We start from the raw sequence: 25,440 nt of genomic DNA, 5'->3' as shown, positions 1-25,440 counted from the left end.
TTTATAACCATGGTCTGAACCAATGTTTATTTGACACAATTTATACAGTATTTTGCCCTTCCAGAATAAACATGGCTCTTAGTGTGGCTTTCCCTACTGAACAGAATAACAAAACATAATTAAGAAACAAACTAAGCAAGCAACAGTAGAAGAGGTACCAGCAGCTGATAAACCAGTTATATCTGGATAAACCTAAACAAGCACATAGAAAGCTTGCTTGAACAGCAAGAGTTTAACTGTATGGTAGAAGAGAGAGAGAGCCTAGAAAGCCCGTTGCATCATCCCAAACAATGGGTTGAGTAACGAAGACCTTCTCATGCTTCCCGACCAACTTAACTTTGGCTGTAACCAGGGCTCATGATGCCAAGAAGAGCCTCTTCTGTGCTCCACCATGTCCCCTTGCAATAGACTGCCTCACTTGGACAAATTATTCCATGGGACAAAGGCATTGCAAAGCACTCCTTTCCGCACATTTTTCAGGCTTCCACTGGCCTTGTCATGCAAAGAACCTGCTGGCCATCAGTTTGTCGGCCCGTGGGACTGGTGATGCCCCACCTCAGAGACACCTCACTGGCAGTTTCCAAGTCGTAAGCGCAGCACATTCTGGATGTGCATACTAAGATAATGGGAAAACTCTGTATGCATCTGATGCACACCAGCCTTGGGAAATGTGTTATCGTAGTAGTGGTAAGGGACAAAATAGCCATCCAGGTCAAGTGGAAAGGGCCAGAAACCATAAAGAGTGATGTGCTGGCAGAACTCCAGCGCTACGTTGACAAAGAAAAAGCCACTAGAGAGGCGCGATGGCTGAAACCCTTTTTTCCTCCAGTAGTTACTCAAGTTGCCTAGGTAGTGTGGGTTCAGGAAGAAGGCCTGTGGCCGCAAGCCAAAGTCCTCCATGGTGTACAGAGTGCGGTAGGAAAGGTCTTTGCCACTACTGAAAGAGAAGCCGGAGATGAGGAAGAGAGAGTCTCCGTAGGAGCGCAGCACATCTGCAAAAGGCTTCCGACGGTTCTCCAGCCACTGGAATCTGCAAGGGAAAGAAAAGGAGCAGCACGTCACAGCCAGAAGGCCTGATCACAAATGATACTTTTTGGGGATGCCAAATCTCAGAATCCTCCAGCCAACTCTGGGAGATCATGGAAGCTTTTGTTTGGAGAGAAAAAAAAGGACCATTACTGAGTTCAGGTCAGAGGAAAGTCCAAAGTGGAGCTGAACTTAACTGGAATAGCTAAGGGGTAAACGGAAGCTAGTCCATTAGGACAAATGGAAGAATGATCTTTGTGCCTGGTGACTAGAAAGAGAGATACTCAAGGTGACCACTTACACATCACTGGAAAGAAAGGCATGCATCATCTGAGGAAAAGGATAAAGGAGAACCTACTGATTTGCACAAATCAACATATTCTGATTCATATGTACAGTAAGACCCCCATATCAATGTGATCAGTATCCATGGTTTTGCTTGTCCATGGTGTGATATTATTAAAAAATATTAAAATGAAAAATATCTAGAAAAAAAAAACAATTTTCACATGTACTACCACAATAGGCCACCAGACAGAGCCAGAGACCATGATATGAATACAGGTACTTGTTAGAGAAGAATACATAGCATAGTTCTTAGTAATACATGTGAAAATAATGTTTCTTGTTATTTTCCTTTTATCATGCTATATATATATAGCATTCACTATTATCCACAGGTCTATGGAACCTATCCCCAGCAGATATGGGTGTCCTAAAGGAATTCTGTATCTGAAATGTAATTGCTAAGTGGACACAGAACAAACCACCTGGTGTGCCTGCTGAGTCTGCTGTCCATTTACTGAGGAGGGGCAACATCCAGGAAGATTTCCCTCTAGCATCTGAAAGGATGATTATCCTCTGGCAGCTAAAATAAAGAGTAACTGAATAGTCTTGTTTGAACACTGCCCCTGTGCTATCTGCAGAGAGGGTTTTTGTGTAATATTTTAATTTATTTAGAACACTGAATAGCATATGGTCTCAGAGGAGGGGGCCACAGACCACAGTCAAAAGCAACTTAGGCAACTTAAAACATTTTAAACAAATCGAAACCATTTAGAAACTGGAAGCAGAATAAGTAGGAACCCCCCCCCCCGACAGAGGGGGTTGCGCTGGCTTATCCTGAGGTGTTTTTTTTTTTCCACTAAAGATCACAGGAGTTAGCAAGTGTTGTATCCTCAGAATAATGTTGGCAGGGGGCATGTGTGATAGGACCTGTCCAGATTCTGATCTGCTGAAAAGCAAGAGTGACATTGGCATACGATACCTGTGAAGACAGCTGGGGAGAAAAAGAATTTTTTACGCTTACACGCTAAAACTCCAGCCTGTGTTTTCTGCATTTCCCAAAGTCTTCCTACCAAACAATAATAGCAGCAGTTGGTTCCATCCAGCAGACAGTAGAGGTACCTTCACACATATATTTCTGATATTTGAATCTCAAGAAAAGAATTGAGAGTACAGGACACTGGCCACCAAGTAACATGCATATTAAAAAAACAATAACCAGCCATTCAAAGCCATGAGACATTCCCAGAAGAGTAAGTTCACTTCTGAGGACCCTGGGATCTGGGGAGAGGTCTGACCAACATGATCCATCCTCAAAGAGAAGGGCCATCCTCCCCTCTGTTCTTTCCTGTAGGTGTAGTGCTAATTTGCAAAGTCCCATGATTGAGGGATCTATGTGGTTAGGTGTATGTGTAAAAGGACATTTCTTCAAGTACCAAACACCCAGGTGGTTTAGGGCTTTAAAATGTTGTCTCCGGCACTTTGGCTTTGGGCTGGAAGCATATTGGCAGCCAGCTCATCTACTGACATGTACCTGTTTTTCTAATACTGGTGTTTTTGTGCTTACCATTAAATAGGTAAAATCCACACATTCCTTTCTTTGTAAATGAACCAAACATCACTATTCTATCAAACTCACACAAACAAGGCAATTGTGAAGCAACAGAAGATAAGTGTTACTACTTCTTGCTGCCGACATGATGACAGAACAAGATTGACGCATCTGTATTTTCTCCCATCTCAGCTTACCTTTCCATAAGGATGCTAGGGTTGATGGTCACCAAGTTTGTCTTGGTTCCCACATCTTCAGGGAAACTCATGGAAGGCAGGTTGAACCTGGATAAGCAGGGAAAGTGCATGCTGTAAGTCAGGGGTCAGGGAACTTTTTTACCTTTTACCCCCCCCCCCCCAATTATTTACATTGACATTACCCCCCCCGACTCTTGCCATCCGTGGCCGATCCCCGCCCCGGGACCTGTGGCCACCATCCGGGCAGCCACTCTGGAGCTGCCACACTGCTGGGAAAGTGCATCCTTGGGGAGGTTAGGCGGGCACCACAGGACTGGCAGGTCCACTGGGCATGAGCTCAGGTGAGGCGGGGTGGGAAGGGGGCCTCATCACCAGCGCACCGGGCAGGTGGGCGTGGCCAGGAAGGAGAGCCCCAGCCAGGGCTCCGCCAGGCGAAGAATCCAGCTGGCCTTGTACGCCACCGTCTCCCCCACTTTGGAGGCGAGGAGGACAGGCAGGTGCCCTGTGCAGTTTGTCGCCGGGGCTTGTTCTCCCCGCGACAGAACGCCTGCCTACACACAGCATTGTCGGAAATAAAATGCCTGGGGGTAAAATGCCTGTCCTCATTACCCCCAGGATTTTCATTTTTACCCCATTTGGGGTAATTTACCCCTGTTCCCTGACCACTGCTGTAAGTGATCATCAGCTCTATGTACAAGTTCTTTCCCTCTTTTACACCTTAGCATGCGGTGCACACAAACACAGAAAAAGTGATTTGATGAGCTTATTCTCACCCACATGAATGGGACATGTGAGTGCACAAGAGTAGCATTTTGGAGCAGAATTACACCTATAAAGTATGTATTCTTCAAGGCTTCCAGTTGAAAAGACCACAAGTGGCAGGGCTGAAAATGGTCTTCTTTTTGCCTCCGAACCTGGAGACTTACTGCTAGAAACAGCAGAAAATACCACTGGAATCTTTTGAGCAGCGATCTAACTCACTGGTGAAGTGGTGCACATTTAGGCCAAGGATCCAAGACCAGCCTTTCCCTTCTGCAGTGAAGACTTTGCCAAAACTTTGGACAGTTTTTGACAGTCCAGAGACAGCAGTAGCTGGTGAACCTAGACTGATGATATGACTCAATATGTGGGAGTAACCAACACTCAGGTATAAAGATTCTTCCTATCTGTATCTGTGAGAGTGAACACCCAGTGTTATTGATGACCCACCTATCTGAAGTGCAGCAAAGAAATCACCCTCAAGAGTTACCTGATCACCAGATCTGCTTGGTCAATCTCTTTCCCACAGCAGCTGTTTCGTAAAATACCTCCATTCCCTACCACTGCACAGTTCTTGTATCGATAATCTAAGAAAGGTGATGTCTAGAATTGATTGGGGGGGGAGAAGAGTAGAGAACAGAATTAAAAATGTTTATACTTGTCAAAATAATTCTGTATAAATGTGCAAAAGAAATTATATTTGTATGTGATCAGTCAAAATACAAAGGAAAATGTATGCAATCAAAAATTAACCCACAATTTCTATTTATATCAAATTGCAGTCATAACCCATCTACTTCTGTACTGCACTGGCCTTCTGTGATCAATCTAGGTAAACCACATTACTTTTTGCAAGAATCACTACATCCCAGGTTTTGTAAAATCAGTTTCACATAACTGGAGCAACAGATACATTCTAGAACGCATCATGGTTATTGTTGGGAAATTTCAACATTTTCTGATTTCAAATCCTGCTATGAATCTTCCAGTGTAGTATTCTTGGATCGTCAAGTAAAGCACATTCCCTAGTTTGCAAAGATGGAACTGGGGGGGGGGGCAATGAAAAATCTGGTGAAAAGAACAACCAAAACAATCAAGGAATGTAAGGCTGTTTTTGAGGAAAGGTTAAAACATTTTAAGCTCTTTTTGGCTAGAGAACTAATAACTAAAACAGCATATGGCAGATATCCATAAAATGATACATGGAGTGGAGAAAATGTATGAAGAGGAGCTTTTCTACCTCTCTCAGAGATTGGTTGAGGTAACAGCTCATGTATAGAGTAACTGTGGGAGGACAGGGACTTCTTTAGGTCTGCTTCCACTGCTTCCCACACATGTAGAGGACAACAATCCGGAGCAGCGGTCCTGCCATCTTTGAATGCTCACCATATCATTTGGAAGACCCAGAAATGAGGTTCTAATGCAGATGGAGTGACCATGGATACTGGGAAATCTTTGCTTCAGACGGCTGTCTTTCATGCTGGAAGGACGCCTTACCCAAATTAGAGATGAAGGGGGAAGAGCTAGGGTACCCCTCTCTTCACATTTTTATTCTGCATGCCAATTTAGGCCTGAATACGTAGGCCTGAATAGGGCCTAAATTTGTTAGGGACATAGTGGCACTGCAGGTTAAACTGCAGAAGCCTCTGTGCTACAAGGTCAGAAGACCAGCCATCATAAGATTGAATCACGCAACAGTGTGAACTCCCAACACTTGTCCCAGCTCCTGCCAACCTAGGTGTTCAAGAGCATGTAAAAATGCGAGTAGATAAATAGGTACCACTTCGGTGGGAAGGTAATGGTGTTCTGTGTCTAGTCATACTGGCCACGTGATCACGGAAACTGTCTATGGACAAAGGCTGGCTCTACGGCTTAGAAACGAAGATGAGCATCGCCCCCTAGAATCGGAGACGACTGGACTAAAATGTCAAGGGGAACATTTACCTTTACCTATCGCCTAAATGGCAAGCAGAGGCAATGAATGGTAGTTCATTTAGGAGAGACAAATAATCCTTCTATAGAAATTTTTCTACAGACAATACAGAATAAATATAGTTCTTGCCACAGTTAAAATTACGTTGGCGGCCACAAATGCAGATGCCCTTAAAATGGCAACCACAGACTTTCCCCTATGGATCGCTCCTTTCCGATTCCTGCCTAGTCCTTACCATTTTCCAAAGCAAAACAAAGACTCCCCCGACTGCCCCCCCCACTCACCTCCGGAAGTAGGGCTAGCAGATCAGCTTCGACAGGGATTGTTGAATTTTCTCCATCACATTTCATGTTGGAACCTAATGGTGTGTTTCGCTTGGTTAGGACGAGGTGAGAGGAAGCATTGCAACATGCTCCCAGTCCGGCTCTGCCAAGGAACAGGAGCCACATTAGGATGAATACCAGGACATTGAGCTGAGAATGTACCTTGAAAGGAGTATTGAAAAGACAACAGCACGCAAACAAGCAAGCAAACAAACAAGCAAGCAAAACCACTGTCCCACCAAATGTTTGGTGCTGTGCCCTGGTTTAAATTGTAAGAAAGAAAAAACCTTCAGAAACAGAACGAGGATGATTTCAGTAGGTATGTTTTTATCCTCACACCAGTGGCAGGGGAATTGTGTGTGTTTGTGTCTTAAAGAAAAGACTTCCTGGGCTCAAAGCTTGGAAGTGAGCGAGAGGATAAATCTAGTGAAGGGACGACGAGATTGGATTTTTGTGACTTTAAAAAGTGCATTACTCCATGAGCAGCTGGGAGAATGTGGCCTAGGATTCCAAGTGGGTGAATATATTCAGCCCTCTCTAGACATCTGGAAATTCTCCACTCCTGCTGTGAAGATTTGTGCATGCTAGTATCTTCAGGAGGACTGTCCTCTTCCATGTACTTGTTCCCCACTGAGCTCTAGACAGTGGGTCTCATTTTCTGTCTTCTCTTATTTTTGAATGGGGATGTCCAGATGCTGTTCTGTGGCTGATGCCCCATATTTCTGGAATCTCCTGTCTAGGATGAAAGAAACTCTCTCCCTCTCTGGTTTTTGAAAAGGGTCTATGGAAAGGGATAATTTTTCCACCAGGTTTCTAATGACAATATTTTTTAAACTGTTAGCATTTCCCTCCCTTAATATATTTGATATTAAATTACATATTTTATTTATTTATTGCACTGTGGTGCGTTTGATTCAAATATACTGATGTCATTGTGAAATCTAATTCAATGTTTTGCTTGTCATAAGCAGCTTTGAATTTACCCTGTTTCTCCAAAAATAAGACCCAACGTGAAAATAAGCCCCAGTATGACTTTTCAAGATCCTTGTAATATAAGCCCTACCCCCAAAATAAGCTTGAGTTACGTGAAACCCCGCCCTCCACCATTGTGCAACATTGTGCAGCAACCAGAAGATGATGACATGACTGTATTTGAATAAATGTAGATTGTTGTACATGAAAAAAATAAAACATCCCCTAAAAATAACCCCTAATGCATTTTGGAGCAAAAATTAATATAAGACTCTGTCTTATTTTCAGGGAAACATGGTATTACAAAAATGATTTCACCTGGAGTTTTAAAAGACAGGTAGTGTAATTCGCCCCAGAAAACTCCATAGTCAGTAGTTTTTTTTTTCCTTACAGATTCTCTCTGAAAGGGTGAGTAAATAGAAACATTACCTATACTGGAGCACTTCTGTGGCATTGGGTTCCCAAGGACGATCCTGTGTGAGTAACAGATACCGCAGCATGCTCTTATCTCTGTCTGACAGAGTTTCATTTTTAACAGCCTCCGAATTGCTTGTTTTACTCCTAATAACAAAGACAAAATGACTCAAGACACATACAAATACATCTGCCAAGAGCAGTCACCCAAAAAGGATTCAGCTTTTTCAACATGGCTCCGTGAAACTGTGTGTGATATCCAGTACATTTCAACACTGAATTTGGAATCCCGATGCCTTCTACATTTAAAGCAAGTTTTGAAGGCCTTATGACTTGCTAGTATCCCACTTTCCTCATTACCGATAAACAGCAAAGTAAGGGAAAGAAAAAGGAGGAAAGGACAAGACTGACATCTTCACATTACCACACCTTTCTCAGTGTTTTGTAAACTTATCATTCCAAATCTATGCCAATTACCTTGGTTTCCAGTTGGTCTCCAGGGATAATTCAAGACATTGGTTATTATTTATCTATGAAGAGCAGAAGGACCAGCCTATCAAGGATTAAAAACATTGGTCTCCCCTTTGCTACAATCCCCCATTCTTCCCCCGTTCCTTCCCTTCCCACCCCATCACTCATTTTCTTTCTTAATGCTCCTCGGCCACATCTGCCTTTCTCCCTAATTCTCCAACTCTCTCTTGATTTTTAATACAGCATGAGTCCCTGGCCATGTAGTCTGGAAGATTCTCAAACTTGTAGTTCTAAAGCAGGGGCGGGCAATTAATTTCTATAGGGGGGCACATGAAAAATCTGAACAGTGTTTGGGGGCCGAACCAACTTTACTTAAAAATATGCCCCCATTAGGTGGGTAGTAATAGGCCCCTAATTTGTGGGTAGTAATAGGACCCCATTGAGTGAGGCCCTGCGGTAAATGGACTACAAGGCTGACATAGTTAACTCCATAAACTTTTAAGGGAGTTAATTATGTGAGCATTGTAATTCGTTCACCGCAGGGGGGGAAGGAAAAAAACCCGACATTGAGCTAACTCACCTGTCCTCCATTCCCCCACGGCTTTCTTCTCCAACTGTCTTCTGTCCCGCACAGGCGATGTGATGTGTCATCACGTTGCTTGCACAAGGATCACATCTGGCCTCTTGAGCTGCAGGCTCCACAGCCTGCAGCTCAAGAATAACAGTCAAAACTCGTGAGATCCCAGCGCCGGATCTCACAAGTTTTGCTTACTGCTGTGCTGGGTGACTGGAGCCGGTGTTCCAGCTCACTCAGCAGCGACGGGTGGGCCAGACAGGAGTGGTGACGGGTGGACCGGACTGGAGCGACGACCGGCGGGCCAGACAGGAGCGGCCCGTGGGCCGCACTTTGCCCAGGTCTGTTCTAAAGTGTAATTCTTCCATGTTCTACTATGGGGTTGCCTTTAGATTACCGCAGGGACTAATTAAGGTAAACTAGAACATCCAGCTTCAATGGGTAGTTTGTTTGTTTGCCCTCCTTAGTTTCCTGGAAATTTGGGAACTCCACTTATCCGGTCAGTAGTTTGGCTGAAAAGTTCCATGGCCAGCATCCTATTGGTTAATTACAACAGCAATGTGTAAGTGCAATGGGTAAAAAACTATAACTGTGGAGTTGTTGCTGGTTAACGAGTCACTGCTTATATCCCTCATCCATTGTGCGAGTTGGTCCATGATGTAGGATGCAAGAAACAATTTACTCACTAGTAGCCATTTATTGCTGCAGTCTCCCCCATTGCACTTACACTGGCTTAATTAACCAACAGGATTCTGGACTGTGTGTCCGATCCTCCTGGGTTCCTTTATTGGGGAAAACATAACACAGTTATGGATTCCTTTTAATATACAAGTATTCTTAGTGATGTCATTCCAACATATTTTGTCTGCCTCACTCACCGTTTCGGCTTCCGGAATGTCAAAAGATTTTGCTTGTCTAAGATCAAGAAAGCAAAAAGGCCAACGAAGAAGATTGCCCAGAAGCTCAGTTTGAAGATCTGCTTCCTCGACATAATGGCGGTCCTGTTTCTAGGGTTGTTTGGCAGTTTGTTGCGTCCTGGGGCCACCTTCACATTGCTATGTTGCAAAAGACTAATACATCCCTGTTTCAACTCAATAAACATGGGCAGAATGTTAGTCAACAGCCATATCTAAATCCCTCTTTCTCATATCCATGCACGGGTCCACGAAAAATGTCAGCACAACAACATTTGGGGCACTATAATTTTCTGAACGTCATTTCAGGACTTTGGAAACAAATTCCGCTTTCTGTCTGCCTTCCCACAAGACCGAGGCTGCTGGGATCGAACTTGGTGGCCACACAACCAGGCATCAAGACATTTTGGTCCCATTCTTCGGCAGTTAACTACACCCCCCAAAATTCTGGTTTTTCTGCCCTTTCTGGGCACCCAAAGCCAAACCAAAATTTTGATTTTTCTGCCCTTTGTGGGCACCCAGAACCAAATGCTAAGAGAGGGAGGGAGTGGCAGACAGATAAAAAACAGCATCCACCATATGGGCAGCCCTACACTTCCTCGTTTGTCATGCTACCATCCCTCGTGCGCTGGAGAGGAGACTCCCCCATTGCAGATATTGGAATAAAACCCAGCAGCCTTGGCTGATTGGCACGTGGTTGGCAAAGAAGGGTGCCTTTTGCTTTTGCTTCAGGCGGCAAAATGTCTTGGGCTCACCTAAGGTTATGTCTCCAAGGGCAGCTACCCTTGACTCCCAATGGAATCCCACAGGAAATCAAACCCTTTATTTCAAATAATGACAGGTGAACACAAAGAAATCTTGGTGGAGATGGCCAAAATCCATGGTTTGCCCCTGGGGAGACCCATGTCACGACATCTACTGATCGCTATATCTGTTTAGTATCTCACAAAATCTAAATTTTTCCTCTCTCTCTCTCTCTCTCTCTTTTTTAATTGATCATGTAGAGTTCCATTGCCAAATGTGAAGAAAATGCAGAAACGTTCCTTGCAAAAGAATGTAAGTGGCTTTATGGCTTTTTGTGCCCAAAGATTCAAAATCCACCCATTGAGCCTCCTATTTACAGAGAGAGATGGCCTTGGGATTTTTTGGAGCGTTTTTGGGCCAAGATGGAGGCGAAGGAATTTAGAGGAAATTAGAGAATATACAGTATATTTAAAAAAGAAGCTCACAGGAAACTTGGAGACAGCTGGAGGAGATGCTGGCAGGGAGGGGGGGGAAGGGAAAATTAATGAGATTTCTGAGGAAATGTGGAGAAACCTCCGAATCACCTCAAGGTGATTCAGTAGTGGATTTCTGAAGTGATTTTGGAGAGATTTCTGAAGAAACCGGTGCCCACCTAGGCTTCTGAGGAGATTCAGAGGCAAGGCTGAGGTTGAGAAAAAAGGGCCGGCTGAGGAGATGAGCCAAGATGGCGGACGATTTAAAAAAAAAGATGAGGCGAAAAGACCACGAAGAGAGAGTGACGGCCATATTCTGTGGGTGTGGGTGGAAAATTCAGCCGCTGTAGGCCAGCATGCATTGATTTATTTTATTTTATTTACCCCGCCTTTCTCCTTAAAGCAGACCCCAGGCAGCTTCCACCCTCAAAATCCAATATTTTAAAAGCAGGGAAGTACCTACGCATCGGACAAGAACCAAAACAAAATGCCACATTAAAAAGTGGCCTCTCACAAAAAAGCAAAACACCAAAATGCCTTCAAAAGCCCAAGGCTCTGTTGAAAACACCCCTACTCAGGTGAGCCGGTGCTTCGGCCTCAAAGCCGGCCTGAGGAGAAAGCTCTTTGCCTGTTGGCCAATATGGGACCAGCCTTGTTTCCAAGTGGCAGGGAGTTCCAGAGTCTGGGGAGGAGCCACAAGAAAAGAACTGCTCCTGTATCCCCATCAGAGGCACCTGTGAAGGGCATGGGACCAAGAGCAAGGCCTCCCTGGATGATCTGAATGTTTGTGGACACTTTCCAAATGGCATCCCAGTTCCCAGCCCGCTCTGAGCCCAAACCCCCAAAATACAGCCAAGTTGCCCCAATTCATGGGGCTTCCACCTTTTGCGGCTGCTTTTTTTGCCCCCCCCCCCCGTCTGTCTTCTGGGCCAGCCGGCGGATCTGCGGGCACTCCTTTTTCATTTTCACCTCCTTTCCCCCCCTTCCCACACACAAACTCCTATGGACTCTAAGACGTTGAGGCTGGGAGTTCCAAAGACCACAAAGCCACAGGGAGCCACCCCTGGAAAAGCTCCAGAAGGCCACATCTTTTTAAGCTCACCCTTGGGTGCCCGCCAGCCCTGCTTGCGATCCAACTAGCTCAGACCTTACGGACGTTTCTGTCTGCCGCTTCTTCCTAGACACAAAATCCCCAAACCCTTCTCTCTCTCGATCTCTCCTGAAAAAAACTCTCAATGTTATCTCTCTCCTTTTTAAAAAGAAAAGTAGATTCTCTATCTGAATAAGCCCTCGGTTAGTTTGACCCAGTCTCGCTGCTTTCGTGATTGGACTGTACAAAAATGGATACATATTAAAGAATTATTATTTGATTGGTCCATCAATGCATTCTTGCATAGCCTGGAAAAGAGGGGAGACTGTATTCCGTTTTAAGGCTGAAAAATATACCTGATTATGACGGCTGTTGTTAAGCGGATCACGTGTAAAATTTATTCTAGAACTGTTTTGGAGCCTTTGTCGGCTTTTTAAATGGGTTTTAACTGTTAATAATAATAATAATAATAATAATAATAATAATAATAATAATAATAATAATAATAATAATAATAATAATAATAATAATAATAATAATAATAATAATAATAATAATAATAATAATAATAATAGTTCTGCCAGGTTGATTCTGATTTATGGCATCTCTTTCCAGGATTTTCTAGATACATTCAGAGGGTTATGGGCATTACAGTTGTAAATTAACAGACTGCTTCACCCCTGTGATGCCATTAAATAATTCACAATTCTGACTTATGGCAAACCTTTTCAGGGTTTTACAGGTACAGAATACTCAGAAGCGGTTGACCCTTCCCTTGTTCTGGGAGTGCTGTGAGACTGTGCAGCTTGCCCAAGGTTACACGGGCTGGCTCTTCTCCAGAGACATACAGTGGGGAATCAAAATGCCAACCGCAAATACCTAAGCTACCCAGCCCAGCTATTAGATTTATACTTTTATTGGTGGTGTGGAGATTTGTGTTTCTGGGCTTAGAATTCCCTGGATTCCCCAGGCAGACAGAAGTGGTCATGGTGCCTGAAGAATTATGGGGATTATAGTCCAAAATTAAATCTGCACACATCCAGATTCTATTAGATCAAGTGGTGCGGAAATAGTAGAAATAGGCAACTATATAATTAAATGAAAAAACAGATGAGGAGGAAGACCTTTCTCCTCACCTCCAGTTTAGTGGTTATAACCCCCCCCCCCCGGTGCTTCTTGACTTGCATAAAGACTCCACAAACCAGCAAAGCAAATTATTATTCAGCATTTATTTATTTAAATTAATTTTACTCTGCCTTTCTCCTTGAAAAGGATTCGAGGCAGCTTACATCATTAAAAGACAATATTTAAAGCTAAAAACAGGAAGTATATAAATACTGAGGAGGCTCAAATAAATACCATACAAAAATTGGCAAACAAAAGCAACACCAAAACGCATTCAAAGCCGAAAGTACAACAATCGATTTAAAAACACCACTCAGGCAGCCTGTCATTAAAGCTAAGGGAAAGCTAAGGGGGGATTTATTTAGACAAGGTGTTCCTATTAACAGTTGAGTAAATGGCGGGTTCGCCCGCCAAGTTACTTGATACCGGGTGTAATTATAACGAATGGACATCTGAGAAGATGTCTGATTTTTTTTTAGTATTGTATTGTCAATTATGATTCATTCATGTGTGCATCTGAGATATTGTAAATACAGCTGCCTCCAGTTGTTATAAATACAGGTCCTCTGCTAAGAAGACCCTGTTGCTCAGAGAGGCATCCTTCTAAATGGGGAAGCAACATCTAACTCGACCAAGGTAAATATTCTTTGGGCTATTAGCATGGAGTCCTAGTGTTAGGTGCATCGCTTGATAAGATTTCTGCCCACCTAATCCTTAAAATCCATGCAAAATTTTGAGTCAGTGAAGTTTACTCAGATTAGCCACCAACACCAGCTGCCTCATAGCAGCCCATAAAAGATAAACCCTAATCTGCCCTACATGCTATTCTTGAACCAGTCTGATGAAGGTCAAGTCTGATGGACTTTGGGGCATCTTGCAGGTTCCAACCGAGTAGATTCTCCTCCCCATGTCCTCCTTTTTTTTCTAGCAACCTTGAGTTGCCACTGAGCAGTTTCCTGCTTCACTGGGTTGCATGTTGGGCAGAATTTAAAAGCATCTCCCACAAGCAATATTTCTTAGGGGTTAGTTCAGGGGATGGCTTACTTGTTCGAGTCTTGAATCATGATCCTGATTTTGTCTTGATTTTTCTTCTTGCCAGGCTACCTTATTAAAGTGTGAAGTTGTCTATTTTTAAACGTTCAGTTCCTTTTCATGAATTGTTGTCGATGGTGGTAAGAGAATAAAAGGACAGAGACTGTGGTCACACTGGCAATAAGAATTGCATACTGTACATGTATAAGTGTCATTTAAATCAGTTGATATTTCATCATTCACACAATGCAAGGATAAAATTGATTTATATGGGCTGCAAATTGAGTTTTTTGAACTGGCCAACAGAATCTTTTTCAAATATGTACTTTGAGCCTGTTCCCCATTGTCGTAATAAACTAATAAAGATTAAATAAGATTAAATAAGACCCATGCAGATCAGCCGTGTTGTTTCTGTTATCAACATTTATCCACAAACATGGAGACGCTATGCAGGCTATACAGTAAACTGTGCACTGGAAACTGTTGGTACTTCCTTATTGGGAGAGCTGTTTTTTTCCAGTAGATTATGTTTTTATCACTTAGCCTCCGTGGGTCCCAGCATTAGGAGAAAGGTGGGATAGAAATGAAATGAAATCAATCAAGCAACACAGTTCTATCTACAGTATGTTCAACTATAGCTACAGTTAAACCATGGCTACTGTTAAAAGATCAAGTGACAAGCATATACCGTGTTTCCCCCAAAATAAGACAGGGTCTTATATTAATTTTTGCTCCAAAATACACATTAGGGTTTATTTTCAGGGGGTGTTTTATTTTGTTCATGTACAACTATCTATATGTATTCAAATACAGATAGATATATATAGATATAGATATAGATATAGATATAGATATAGATAGATAGATAGATAGATAGATAGATAGATAGATAGATAGATAGATAGATAGATAGATAGATAGATAGATAGATAGATAGATAGATAGATAGATAGATAGATATAGATATCTCTGGAGAGCCTCTTAGTTGGAGAGCCCATAGAGAAGAGAATCTTGATATATCAATATGCAGATTGGATTGTCTTCTTGTTTCCTGCTTGCCTCTATGTTCTGATTCTCAACTACCCCTTTACTTTCAGACATGGCTGCTTGGACTCGCCTCATCACTGCTGTCGTGATCATGGGCAGCATTACAGCAGGTAAAGACCCCGAGGATGCAAGAAAGGGACAGGCAGTGGCAGATCCGTATGTCGGGTCATCACATTAAGCATCAGCTGTGCCCAAAGGGCTGCCTACTCAGTGGGTAATCCCCAGCGGTCTTGATGGGTCCAAGTGGCAGGGTTGTAACAAGGATGGTGCAACGAGGCCTTATCCCCAGGGTGCCAAATTTAGTGGGCATACACCTTCCCCAGGTTCTCATAGCAAAGGCATCCCCAATCAGATTTCCAAAATTGTTTCTTGGAGGGGAACTAGCCACCCCCAGTCCTTCTGGCAGCATACTAGCTAGACTGCACGGGACTGGCATTAGACAAAGGGAAGTGTCACTTCAGCTGTCAGATGATGTACTGATGGAAGACCACAATAAGACATCAGAGGATAAGGGATGGGTGGCCACTGAATACATCAAGCCAGCCTGTCATCTTCAGGAGTGATTCAGGGCTTTGTCCCATTCACCAATAGTTAAGAAAGATTCAACTATCAACGTCGATCAGCTTTTGCACATGAAACGGAAGGAGAGGCATCCACTGGGTTGTCTTCAGGTCCCCCGCTAGTGGAAAGAACCTTATCCCGGTTATAATAATTGGGCAGACAAACAGTCCAGGTACCGGCCAGGGATGGCCCAAGAATGAGATCTGTGTGCCAGCTCCATTTTTTCAAAAGGACAGGTGAAAGGTGTCGATGTCTTTGTACAAAAGGTGCTGAACAGAGGAGAGGTGTGGGTGGGTGGGAGGCCCGTGAGAATCAGAGGTGTGTTGCATCAGATCCCCAGCTGTAGGTCCGAGAAGGATCAAACCTGAACCCTTGTGTTGTTTAAAAAACTTTTTGAAAACTCTTTTCCATGTTTATTCATTTACTTATTTCGGAAACTTATATACCGCCTGATTTAGTCACAAGCACCACTCTGGGTAGTTGGCAATAAACAAAAGCCTGTGCCAACACCTCGAGAAAGCAATAAATAACAACTACCCTACAAAAGTGCTTTTCAGGGAAAAAAAGTCTAGGCTTAACTGGAAGGCGACGGCACAGACTCTCATGGCGGCTTCAGGCCGCGCCACGGAACAGAGACGGCATTGGTCGCCCTGTACGATGACCTACTGAGGGAGGCTGACGGGAAAAATTTCTCTGTTAGTCCTTCTCGACATCTCAGCGGCCTTCGATACCGTCGACCACGGTATCCTCCTGGGGAGGCTCTCCGAGCTGGGAATTGGTGGCCTGGCGCTTGCCTGGCTCCGTTCCTTCTTGGAGGACCGTCCCCAGAGAGTACAGCTTGGGGAGAGTGTCTCGGCCCCGTGGAGCCTCAATTGTGGGGTTCCACAGGGGTCGATTATCTCCCCAATGCTGTTTAATATCTTTATGAGGCCGCTGGGTGGGGTCATCAGGGGATGTGGAGCGTCGTGTCATCAGTATGCGGATGACACCCAGCTCTACATCTCCTTTACTCCAACTGCAGGTGATGCCGTCCTGTCCCTCCAGCGCTGCCTGGGGACCGTACTGGAATGGATGCAGGAGAACAGGCTGAGGCTGAACCCGGACAAGACGGAGGTCTTGAGGGTGGGTGCCCCCACTGTTGGCGGCTTGGGTGACTCCCTCTCGTTTGGGGGGGTGACTCTTGCCGCAAAGAATGGGGTTCGCAGTCTGGGGATCCACCTGTACCCGGCGCTCTCCATGGAGACTCAGGTGGCGTCCGTGGTCCGCACCGCCTTTTTTCATCTTTGGCGGATAGCCCGGCTGCGACCCTATCTCGATGTGGGGGCGCTCACCACCCTGGTCCATGCGCTCGTAATCTCAAGATTAGACCACTGTAATGCGCTCTACGTGGGGCTACCTTTGAGGCTGACGCGGAAACTCCAAGTGGTGCAGAATGCGGCGGCCAGACTCCTAAGTGGAGCTCGAAGATACCATCACATTTCTCCTATTCTGGCCGCGCTGCATTGGCTGCCCATTCGGTTCCGCGTTGACTTCAAAGTTCTGACGCTTACGTTTAAAGCCCTAAACGGTTTAGGGCCTCGATACTTGGCGGAACGCTTACTCCCACCCAGTTCTACCCGTGTCACCCGAGCGAGTCAGGAGGTGAGGCTGAGGAGCCTGACGCCGAGGGAGGCCCGGAAGGAAAAGACAAGAAACCGGGCCTTCTCGGCGGTGGCTCCCCGCCTCTGGAACAACTTACCTCCTGACATTCGCGCAGCTCCCTCGCTGGGTATTTTCAAGAAACAACTGAAAACATGGATGTTTAGGCAGGCCTTCCCCCTTTCTACCTAACACTTTCTTTTTCTGTTATAATATATCCCGTTTCTCGCCATCTTTGGGAAAAATTTTTTTTATTCTATCTTAATTTATGTAAATTATTATTTGTGATGTGGTTTGTTATATGTTTCTTTTTTAAATGCATGTTGTAAGCCGCCTAGAGTGGTCACAATTGACTAGATAGGCGGGGTATAAATGAAATAAATAAATAAATAAATAAATACTTCTTTGAACACTGCACCTCCTTGGGTGCCATTTGTGAGAACTGAGCAATGTACTCTTCTTAAGGAGATATTTTCTTCATAGGTTTTGAGGACTCCCTGCAAAGGATGCGGAGGGATGACAGCGATGAAGTCGGACACCGTCCTGCTGGACAGTTAAGTATGTGCCCTATCACTATGCTGTAGAATACCTTGTTTCCCTGAAAATAAAACCTAACCTGAAAAATAAGCCCTAGTATGATTGTTCAGGATGCTCGTAATATAAGCCCTACCCCCAAAATAAGCCCCAGTGAAGTGAAATCCCACCACCCACCACTGTGCTGCAACCAGAAGAAGAGGAGAGGACCGTATTTGAATATATGTAGATGGTTGTACATGAAAAAAAAAATCCCCTGAAAATAAGCCCTAATATGTATTTTGGAGCAAAAATTAATATAAGACCCTGTCTTATTTCCGGGGAAACACAGGAGGGGTGGAGAAGGCGTGCTCCCCTCCTCAACACAATCAGGCTGTCCTCTTATTCTCTCGCTGCCATCAACAACAGTTCATGGGGAGGAACGGAACCTCTAAAAATATGCCATTTCACACTTTAATAAGGCATCCTGGAAAGAAGAAAAATCAGGATCATGATTTAATATTAGAACAAGCCATCACCTGAATTATCACTGTTCCTAAGACATATTTCAGAGTTCAAAGGTAACCATCCCTTTGGTCGAGACATAAATAGGACATATAAGAGTTCCTATTCTTAGAAGGTCAGAGAGCTTGCTAATGGGTAGATTCAAATAAATTTCATCCGTAAGGGACAAGGAAGAGCAGAAAGGCTTTGTAAATATGTCCAAAAACATTGGAAAAGTTCACCCATATGTGGCTTGAGCTCTGGTTTCAGACATTGGCCTTTGCCACCACCAGCTTCCTTAACCTTCTAACTAGAAACACCAGGCATTGAACTGCAAAACATGTTATGTACCATTATGAAGCTATACTGCTAGTACTCTTTGCTCTAAAGACCTGTGCTCTTTCTTTGTAGCTTACCTATGCCCTTGCACTCAAGGATGCTGTGACACCGACTGGTTTCATTACAAAGATGCCTGTTATCAACCTATGTGGGACCAAGCAACCTGGGATCAAGCTAAAGTATGTAGCTTTTGTGTGCATTTGGAAATCTGCAGATGCCAGAGGATGAGGGAGATCATGATCCACGTGATTGCATGAAAACATCTTAAACCTGTGTCTGGCAAGCTATAGCCTGCCCAGAAAGAACCACCAATTTTCGGGGAGAAGGCAAGGTTGATGTGAAGGAGACCCTGTAGCCGCACAATCCCCCAAGACATGCAGAGGTTTTCAGATTCAGTCTCTGGACAGGGAAAGACTCCATCCAAGGTCACCCTTTCCCTAACAATACCATAGACGGAACTTGGGAACTTCTGCGTCTGTTCGGTTGTGGCAAAAATAGCACCAGACGTTCACTTTCTCAAAGTCAGTCATTTCTAATTGGTTTCCTCAAATTATTGAGAAACTACTTTTGAAAGCATAAAGGGGGAGGCAAAATAACAGTAGATGGCTTTGCTTCCGAAACAAACAGACGGCTACCTTTGAAATTTGAATTGGGGTTTTCATATAGCAACTGTCTTGTATTTTTGCTTTGCTTTGTTTTGTGGTTGTTTGTTTTAATAAATAAGTACTATATTTAGAAGCTTTGGGGCTGAGAAGCACTTGCTGCCCCAACTCTGCCATAATACAAAATGAAACAAACAACTCTTCCCTTTACGGGAGGTGGTTTTTGTCACTGTCGGTACCAATTTAAGTCCTGCATCTTCAGGATGGCTGTAAAAATGACCCCGTATCATCAGTGCACAGGTGAGTTTACAGAGGAGACCAAATGCTCCATTTGGACGAGCACTAATTTAATAGATTTGTGCGCCATGATAGTGAGGAGTGCCGACCTGGGATTTTGGAGATCCATTTATTACTAAGCCCTAAAGCTTACTGGGTAATTGTGGGCAGCACTCCCTTTTCAGTTTGATCTAACCAATAGGCCAGCGCCCCCCACAACCTTGGGTCCCCAGATCTTCCTGCACTAAAACTCCTAGAAGCCTTCACCACTAGCTGTGCTGGCTAGGATTTTTGGGAATTGTAGTCCAAGAACATCTGGGAATCCAAGGTTGGGAACTACCGCTGTATGTTGTTGTTGTTTAGTCATTAAGTCGTGTCCAACTCTTCGTGACCCCATGGACCAGAGCACGCCAGACCCTATCTTCCACTGCCTCCCAGAGCTGGTCAAATTCATGCTAGTAGCTTCGATGACCCTGCCCAACCATCTCGTCCTCTGTCGTCCCCTTCTCCTCTTGCCCTCACACTTTCTCAACATCAGGGTCTTTTCCAGGGAGTCTTCTCTTCTCATGAGATGGCCAAAGATTGGAGCCACAGCTTCAGCATCTGTCCTTCCAGTGAGCACTCAGGGTTGAGTTCCTTCAGAATTGATAGGTTTGTTCTCTTTGCAATCCAGGGGACTCTCAAGAGTCTCCTCCAGCACCACACTGCTGTATAGGCAAAAGATATAAGGAGGAGAGCCAGGAATGCCACCTGGAGCTCATGGAGGGACAGCAGGATATAAATATTTTTAACTCACCAAACCACGGTGCCCATGTGAAATCCTTGCATCCTTCTTTGTCTCCCCTTGTAGTAAACATCCCCCTCCACACCCATTTTGAATGGCCCAGTCTGGCAGCCAGATACGAGGGAAGCATTGGGCTAGAGCCGCTAAGGCTCCTGGCTGATTAATATTGTCCTGCTGCTGGAAAGGAACTCACACTTGCTTTGCTTATGTCACCCCAGCGCAGGTGCAATGCACTGGATGGTCACCTAGCCTCTGTCCACAGTGAAGAAGAAAACAACTTCATCTTTCACTTGATGAACAAAAGTCGCAACTACCGGCTCGGAGCAGAGAGAACCCATGGGGTGTGTGGTGTCTGTTTCTAAGTACATAACAACAATGTTTGACATAGAGGTGTCTAAAAACCAGCACTGTTTTCTAGTTCCTGTGGACAGTCCAGAAAATTTAGATCACCCTCACTTTCTGAGGGTCTAGGGACGTCCAGGGACATGGTGGTGCTGCGGGTTAAACCGCAGAAGCCTCTGTGCTGCAAGGTCAGAAGACCAGCAGTCGTAAGATTGAATCCACACGACGGAGGGAGCTCCCCTCGCTTGTCCCAGCTCCTGCCAACCTAGCAGTTCGAAAGCATGTAAATGTGAGTAGATAAATAGGTACCACCATGGTGGGGAGGTCATGGCGTTCCGTGTCTAGTCGCGCTGGCCATGTGAACACGGAAACTGTCTTTGGACAAATGCTGGCTCTACGGCTTGGAAACGGGGATGAGCACCGCCCCCTAGAGTCAGATACGACTGGACTAAATGTTAAGGTGAACTTTTACCTTTACCACTTTCTGAAGAGGTTCATCTGGATGGATCCAGGTTTAAAATCCTGAGAGCCTTGGATCAGGACCAAATGGTGTCCCAGACAAAGAGTATCTTTTGTGCCTGTTGCTCTGTTTCTTTTATTTTTGAATATGGCTTCTTTCTAAAAATTGCACCTGTAGTGCATTTTATAGCTTTGGAGCACAATCTGCATGCGCTTTTTTTTCCTGGGCCTTGCAAGATAATGCACATGCACACAGAGATCTGATCGCTATGGTTCATGTCTGCACCACTGAATAATTTGACACCAATGTTTTTATTTTTTAGGAAAAAAAACAGTATTTCTGGGAAAACAAACTCTTGGAGGTTATCACGGAGGAGCTCCTTCCTCTTTTTACTGTGAAACAGGGTGGAGGGCACCCCATTAGTATGCACCTGCGCCACTTGAAATTGCGGGTTTCCAGAATTTGTCAGCAACCAACCATGCAAACTCTGGAACTCCGCATCTTTTAGTTTAAAAACATTTGTCTACATTCTTAGATTTAGAGCAGTTAGCAACCCAAATAGTGACCAACTGCCTGTTTGCAGCGGGGGAAGGAAATATGAATCCAGGGTTCATCAGAATGGTAGACATTCATGAAAAATGTTCCTGTCCTATGAATAGTTTCTGCCTTCACCCCCCAACACAGTTGGAAATCCTACTGTAGCTTCCTGACATGGTCCTATACGTAGCTGTGCAAAAGTGTGGTCAATTTAATCCAATCATGATGCTTTTGAATATGTCCTAGGGTCTCTCTACAGAATAACACACAAGAAAATCAAACATGAACTTCTTATTCCAAGTTAACCTGCATTACTGATGGTCTGTACGTCCCTTTAAAACCCCAGGAAATTGGCCCTACACTCATTGAAATGGCTAATTGCAGAGGATTGCAAATCAAGAAAACAGCCTTCTAGGGTTTTTTAAATACTGATCTCTTTATTGGTTTTTTAATTCTTGGATCTTTAGGTAACAGCAAACCCATGGATGTGGCTTGATGACACTCCGTGGGACTTCAGTAATTTCACAAACCAGCGGGAACAACTCTCCTCAAACAGCCTGGCAGTCCAGTCAACTGACAGAGGTTGTTAAGGGGGCAGAATTTTCCCTTTTGTTTGAGGGCATTTAGCTTGTACTGGCCCCATTAGCTTCTGGTGGTTGACATAAACATTTTCCAAGAGGAAAGGGTGTGCTGCTTCTGACTCTGGTTCTTTTCCAGAATTTGGAAATCTGCCCAAAAGAATTGTTGTCACTGTAGTTTCCCCAAAGCAGTTATAGACACCATCTATAAGATATAGTTACATTTTTTTTTAAAAAAAAAAGATGTGTTAGTTTCCAATCTTTCTAAAGGAATGGAAATCATTGCTTTTACCTAAGAACCACCCGACACCTTCCTTCTCTCCACCTTGCTTTTGCCTCGGTACCCCCTACTGAAGCAACAGACATAGCCAGACACAGCACATGCACCACACAATATTCCATCACAATTTAGTGACAGTATATCCCCATTAGACTTCAGTTTCCCACTGGACCTTCTGTGAGTAGAGCCAGACTGAGTGGCCTTGGGCAAGCTGCACAGTCCCAGGATGCTCCCTAGAAGAAGGGAATGGTCAATCACTTCTGAGTACAGTATTCTCTACCCAGAAAATGTTTGCCGTAAGTCAAAATTGTGAAATATTTAGCAGCATCACAGAAGGAGTGAAGCGATCTGTTACCTTACAGCTATAATGCCCGTTACCCTATTAGTTTTTGCATCGCTGTTAAGTGCAATAGTGAACACTGCAGTGGCAAATTGTGACTAGTGAAGAAGTTGTGGCTTCTGGTCCTTGTCACACTCCAGTACTGCGACTTGAAATCTTTCATCAGATATCTCCCTGTTGCTCCATGCCCGGCAGCATCTGCCTCCGAAAGGCAGTCGTCCAATGACGGGGGTCAATACTATTGGCCTCAAAAGCCCCTCTTGCTCAACCTAGGTTGTAAGAAAGGCTGTTTTGACATGTCAGATCCCTGACATTTTTTGGCAAGTCAGTTAGAAGTCGAACCTAGGATCTTCTGATTTGCAGCCACAGTCTAGTGATTGGGTACTGTGCAGCTTCCAGATCCCTGGTGGTTGCCCACCCTCTCTTTAGTTGCCAAGTACTATGTGATTTCATTGTATCTGGGCAAAACTAGTCAGCAATTTCTCTGATGCCCTGTTTTTGTTTAACTTTCTGAGCAACACATTCTTTTATCCTTCTCTGAAAGCCCTGGAGTCCATAACTGAAAAAGCTCTGCTACGTGTTTTCACCTTTAAGCCTCATAAAGTAGTGTAGTCTAACCAGAGATTCTGAAAGAAAATCCCAGCAGCCTGACAGGTTAAGAGATGATATGAATATTTACGGCTTTTGCAGGAGTTTGGTGGCTTTCCCACAAGAGAGTGGGGTCTCTGTGATCCCAAGAGCAAAGCCATTTTTCCGTCCTCCCATTCATTGGTCTCATAGATACTTTTGTGCCATCAGCGCTCTCTACCGTTTTATAGTAATAACAACAGGAAATATGGATGGATAGAAAGCATTGGGAGACACAGCTTTCATCAAAGTTTCCCCCTTTCATATTCAATTGTTTCATCTTTCTTTCAGGTAACATTTATTGGAAATCTGTAAGTAGAGATGCTTCGCTTAGGTTCGTCTGCAAATATCTTCTGAGCTGAAGATGGATCCTGAAGCTGATAGCAGAGAATTCCTTCTGAATCTAGGACGTCATGGCATGATTTTGTTATATAAATAATTTTGTTATAATAAAAAAAAATTCTGGTTGCTGTAACTGCTCTGGAGCCAATCCAAGTTCAACTGGTTTCATTCTAATGAGAATTGATCATGTAATCATTAGCTTTTAGTTGGCATGCAGCAAAGAAAAGGCATCAAATTATTTCGTATGTAATACTCTTCCAATGTACGATGCTTCATATGCATTCTGAAGTGATATACTGTATTGAGCATAGAAAAAGTTGATGTTTTAAGCAGCTTACGATGCCCCATTTGAATTCTGAAGTGATATGGTCTAGAGCAGTGGTCTCCAACCTTGGGCCTCCAGATGTTCTTGGACTACAGCTCCCAGAAGCCTTCACCACCACCTCTGCTGGCTGGGATTTCTGGGAGTTGAAGTCCAAGAACATCTGGAGGCCCAAGGTTGGGGACCGCTGTTCTAGAGAACAGCAGTATGTGCCTCCTCTGAATGTCTTAATTAGTTCTTAGAATGAATATGTTTGAATGGAAAAAGTAAGCATCCAGAAAATTACAGTACATGGAAAACCAGTTAGCTGTATAGAAGGACTCAGCATATCCGACTGTACTTTCTAAAGTGAGTACTGTAGCTGTTTTAGTACGTTTGTATTGAGCCTTTAAAAAAATTCATGTCCTAAGTAGCTTATGATACATATTGAAAGAAATCATACAGTACTAAAAGATCACAAATGCTGAAAAAAAAGAGAGAACCCTTCCTTCAACCGAACTGGGGTGGTGGTGGAAGCATTTGCAGCAGCAGCAGTAAGTAATAAATAAAATGTTGACTTTAAAAGCCTAGATTTTTTTAAAGCAACAGCATTTTTATCTGGTGCTGAAAGAACCTCACAAAGAGGGGACACGCCACAGATAAGGATACATCAAAGAAATACTTGGTTCTCAGTCCTTGGGTCCAGTGAAAAGCCATACAGGACAATCCAAAAGTACAAAAATACATGAATAGAAAATAGAGGTTTTTTATTTATATATGTATTTATGGTAATAATTTGTTTCTGATAAGAGGTAGAGGCAGATATTCAAATCTCTCCCACCTTCTCCATTTTGAATGTAAAAATCAATTTTGGAAATGCTATTTTTTTGTTCCTCCTTCAGGAGAAAGGCGGGGTAAAATATTTTAAATAAAAAAAAATACCATCTCCAAACTTTGATCGGCTCTGAATTCATGTACAAAATACACATTTTGAGGCTATATTGTACAATGCATTTTTACTGTGCTAAGAGCAGTATTTGTTTTTATTGCATTCACCCTCACAATAAAACTGTGACATCTGATCTTCTACTATGGGATCAACCATAAAAATAGGCCTGGCAAGCTGGGGCTCTGAGAGTATGTGACGTGAAGAAGGGTATCAAGAATTTTACAGCTTTTTAAAAAATTGTGCTTTAATTGAAGATTTCCCAACAACTCCAGTTTCTGCAGCTCTTCTTAGAAGGACTAGTTACGAATCAGCTGGTATTAATACTTCCGGTATCAAGTGAGTTTATTTTTGTAGCGGCTATGGAAAGGTTTCACCATAGAGATGAAGCCTAGAGCGACGCCACACTGCACCCCTTACCGGAAGTTGCGTCACTCTGACTAATTTCAATAGTCTGTAAAAAATCTGAAAAATGACAAATTGTTAGGCCATATAAGTTTTCAGGAACATGATGGGGCAGCCATTGTCCCTCTACCATA

At 43.7% G+C, this 25,440-nt stretch overlaps 2 protein-coding genes across 5 annotated transcripts; one reads left to right on the top strand and one right to left on the bottom strand.

Annotated features, from left to right (window-relative positions):
• LOC110087631 (alpha-2,8-sialyltransferase 8F) lies at positions 1–11,893 on the bottom strand. 4 transcript variants are annotated; one of them, XM_020809480.3, is made up of 7 exons: positions 11,740–11,893; positions 9,385–9,587; positions 7,477–7,608; positions 6,037–6,178; positions 4,310–4,422; positions 3,061–3,147; positions 1–1,030 (listed from the first exon to the last, which is right to left on the bottom strand). In XM_020809480.3, the coding sequence occupies exons 2-7, from the start codon at positions 9,495–9,497 to the stop codon at positions 568–570; spliced, it is 1,050 nt and encodes a 349-aa protein (XP_020665139.3). In that variant the 5' UTR covers positions 9,498–9,587; positions 11,740–11,893; the 3' UTR covers positions 1–567. The 4 variants fall into 4 exon arrangements, with proteins under 4 accessions (XP_020665139.3, XP_020665140.3, XP_020665147.3 ...); XM_020809481.3 differs by having other exon boundaries at positions 9,385–9,596; positions 11,740–11,885; XM_020809488.3 differs by lacking the exons at positions 9,385–9,587; positions 11,740–11,893 and adding an exon at positions 8,513–8,789.
• Positions 11,894–14,847: 2,954 nt separating this feature from the next.
• Positions 14,848–23,735, top strand: LOC110087628 (snaclec agkisacutacin subunit B). The gene is made up of 6 exons (XM_020809476.3): positions 14,848–15,041; positions 17,614–17,688; positions 18,559–18,665; positions 20,367–20,489; positions 21,955–22,069; positions 23,604–23,735. The coding sequence occupies exons 1-6, from the start codon at positions 14,984–14,986 to the stop codon at positions 23,672–23,674; spliced, it is 549 nt and encodes a 182-aa protein (XP_020665135.3). The 5' UTR covers positions 14,848–14,983; the 3' UTR covers positions 23,675–23,735.
• The last annotated feature ends 1,705 nt before the right edge of the window (positions 23,736–25,440 follow it).

This window comes from Pogona vitticeps, chromosome 6, assembly GCF_051106095.1.
Source record: "Pogona vitticeps strain Pit_001003342236 chromosome 6, PviZW2.1, whole genome shotgun sequence".
NCBI lineage: Eukaryota > Metazoa > Chordata > Lepidosauria > Squamata > Agamidae > Pogona > Pogona vitticeps.
This window is presented reverse-complemented; position numbering and strand designations above follow the sequence as displayed.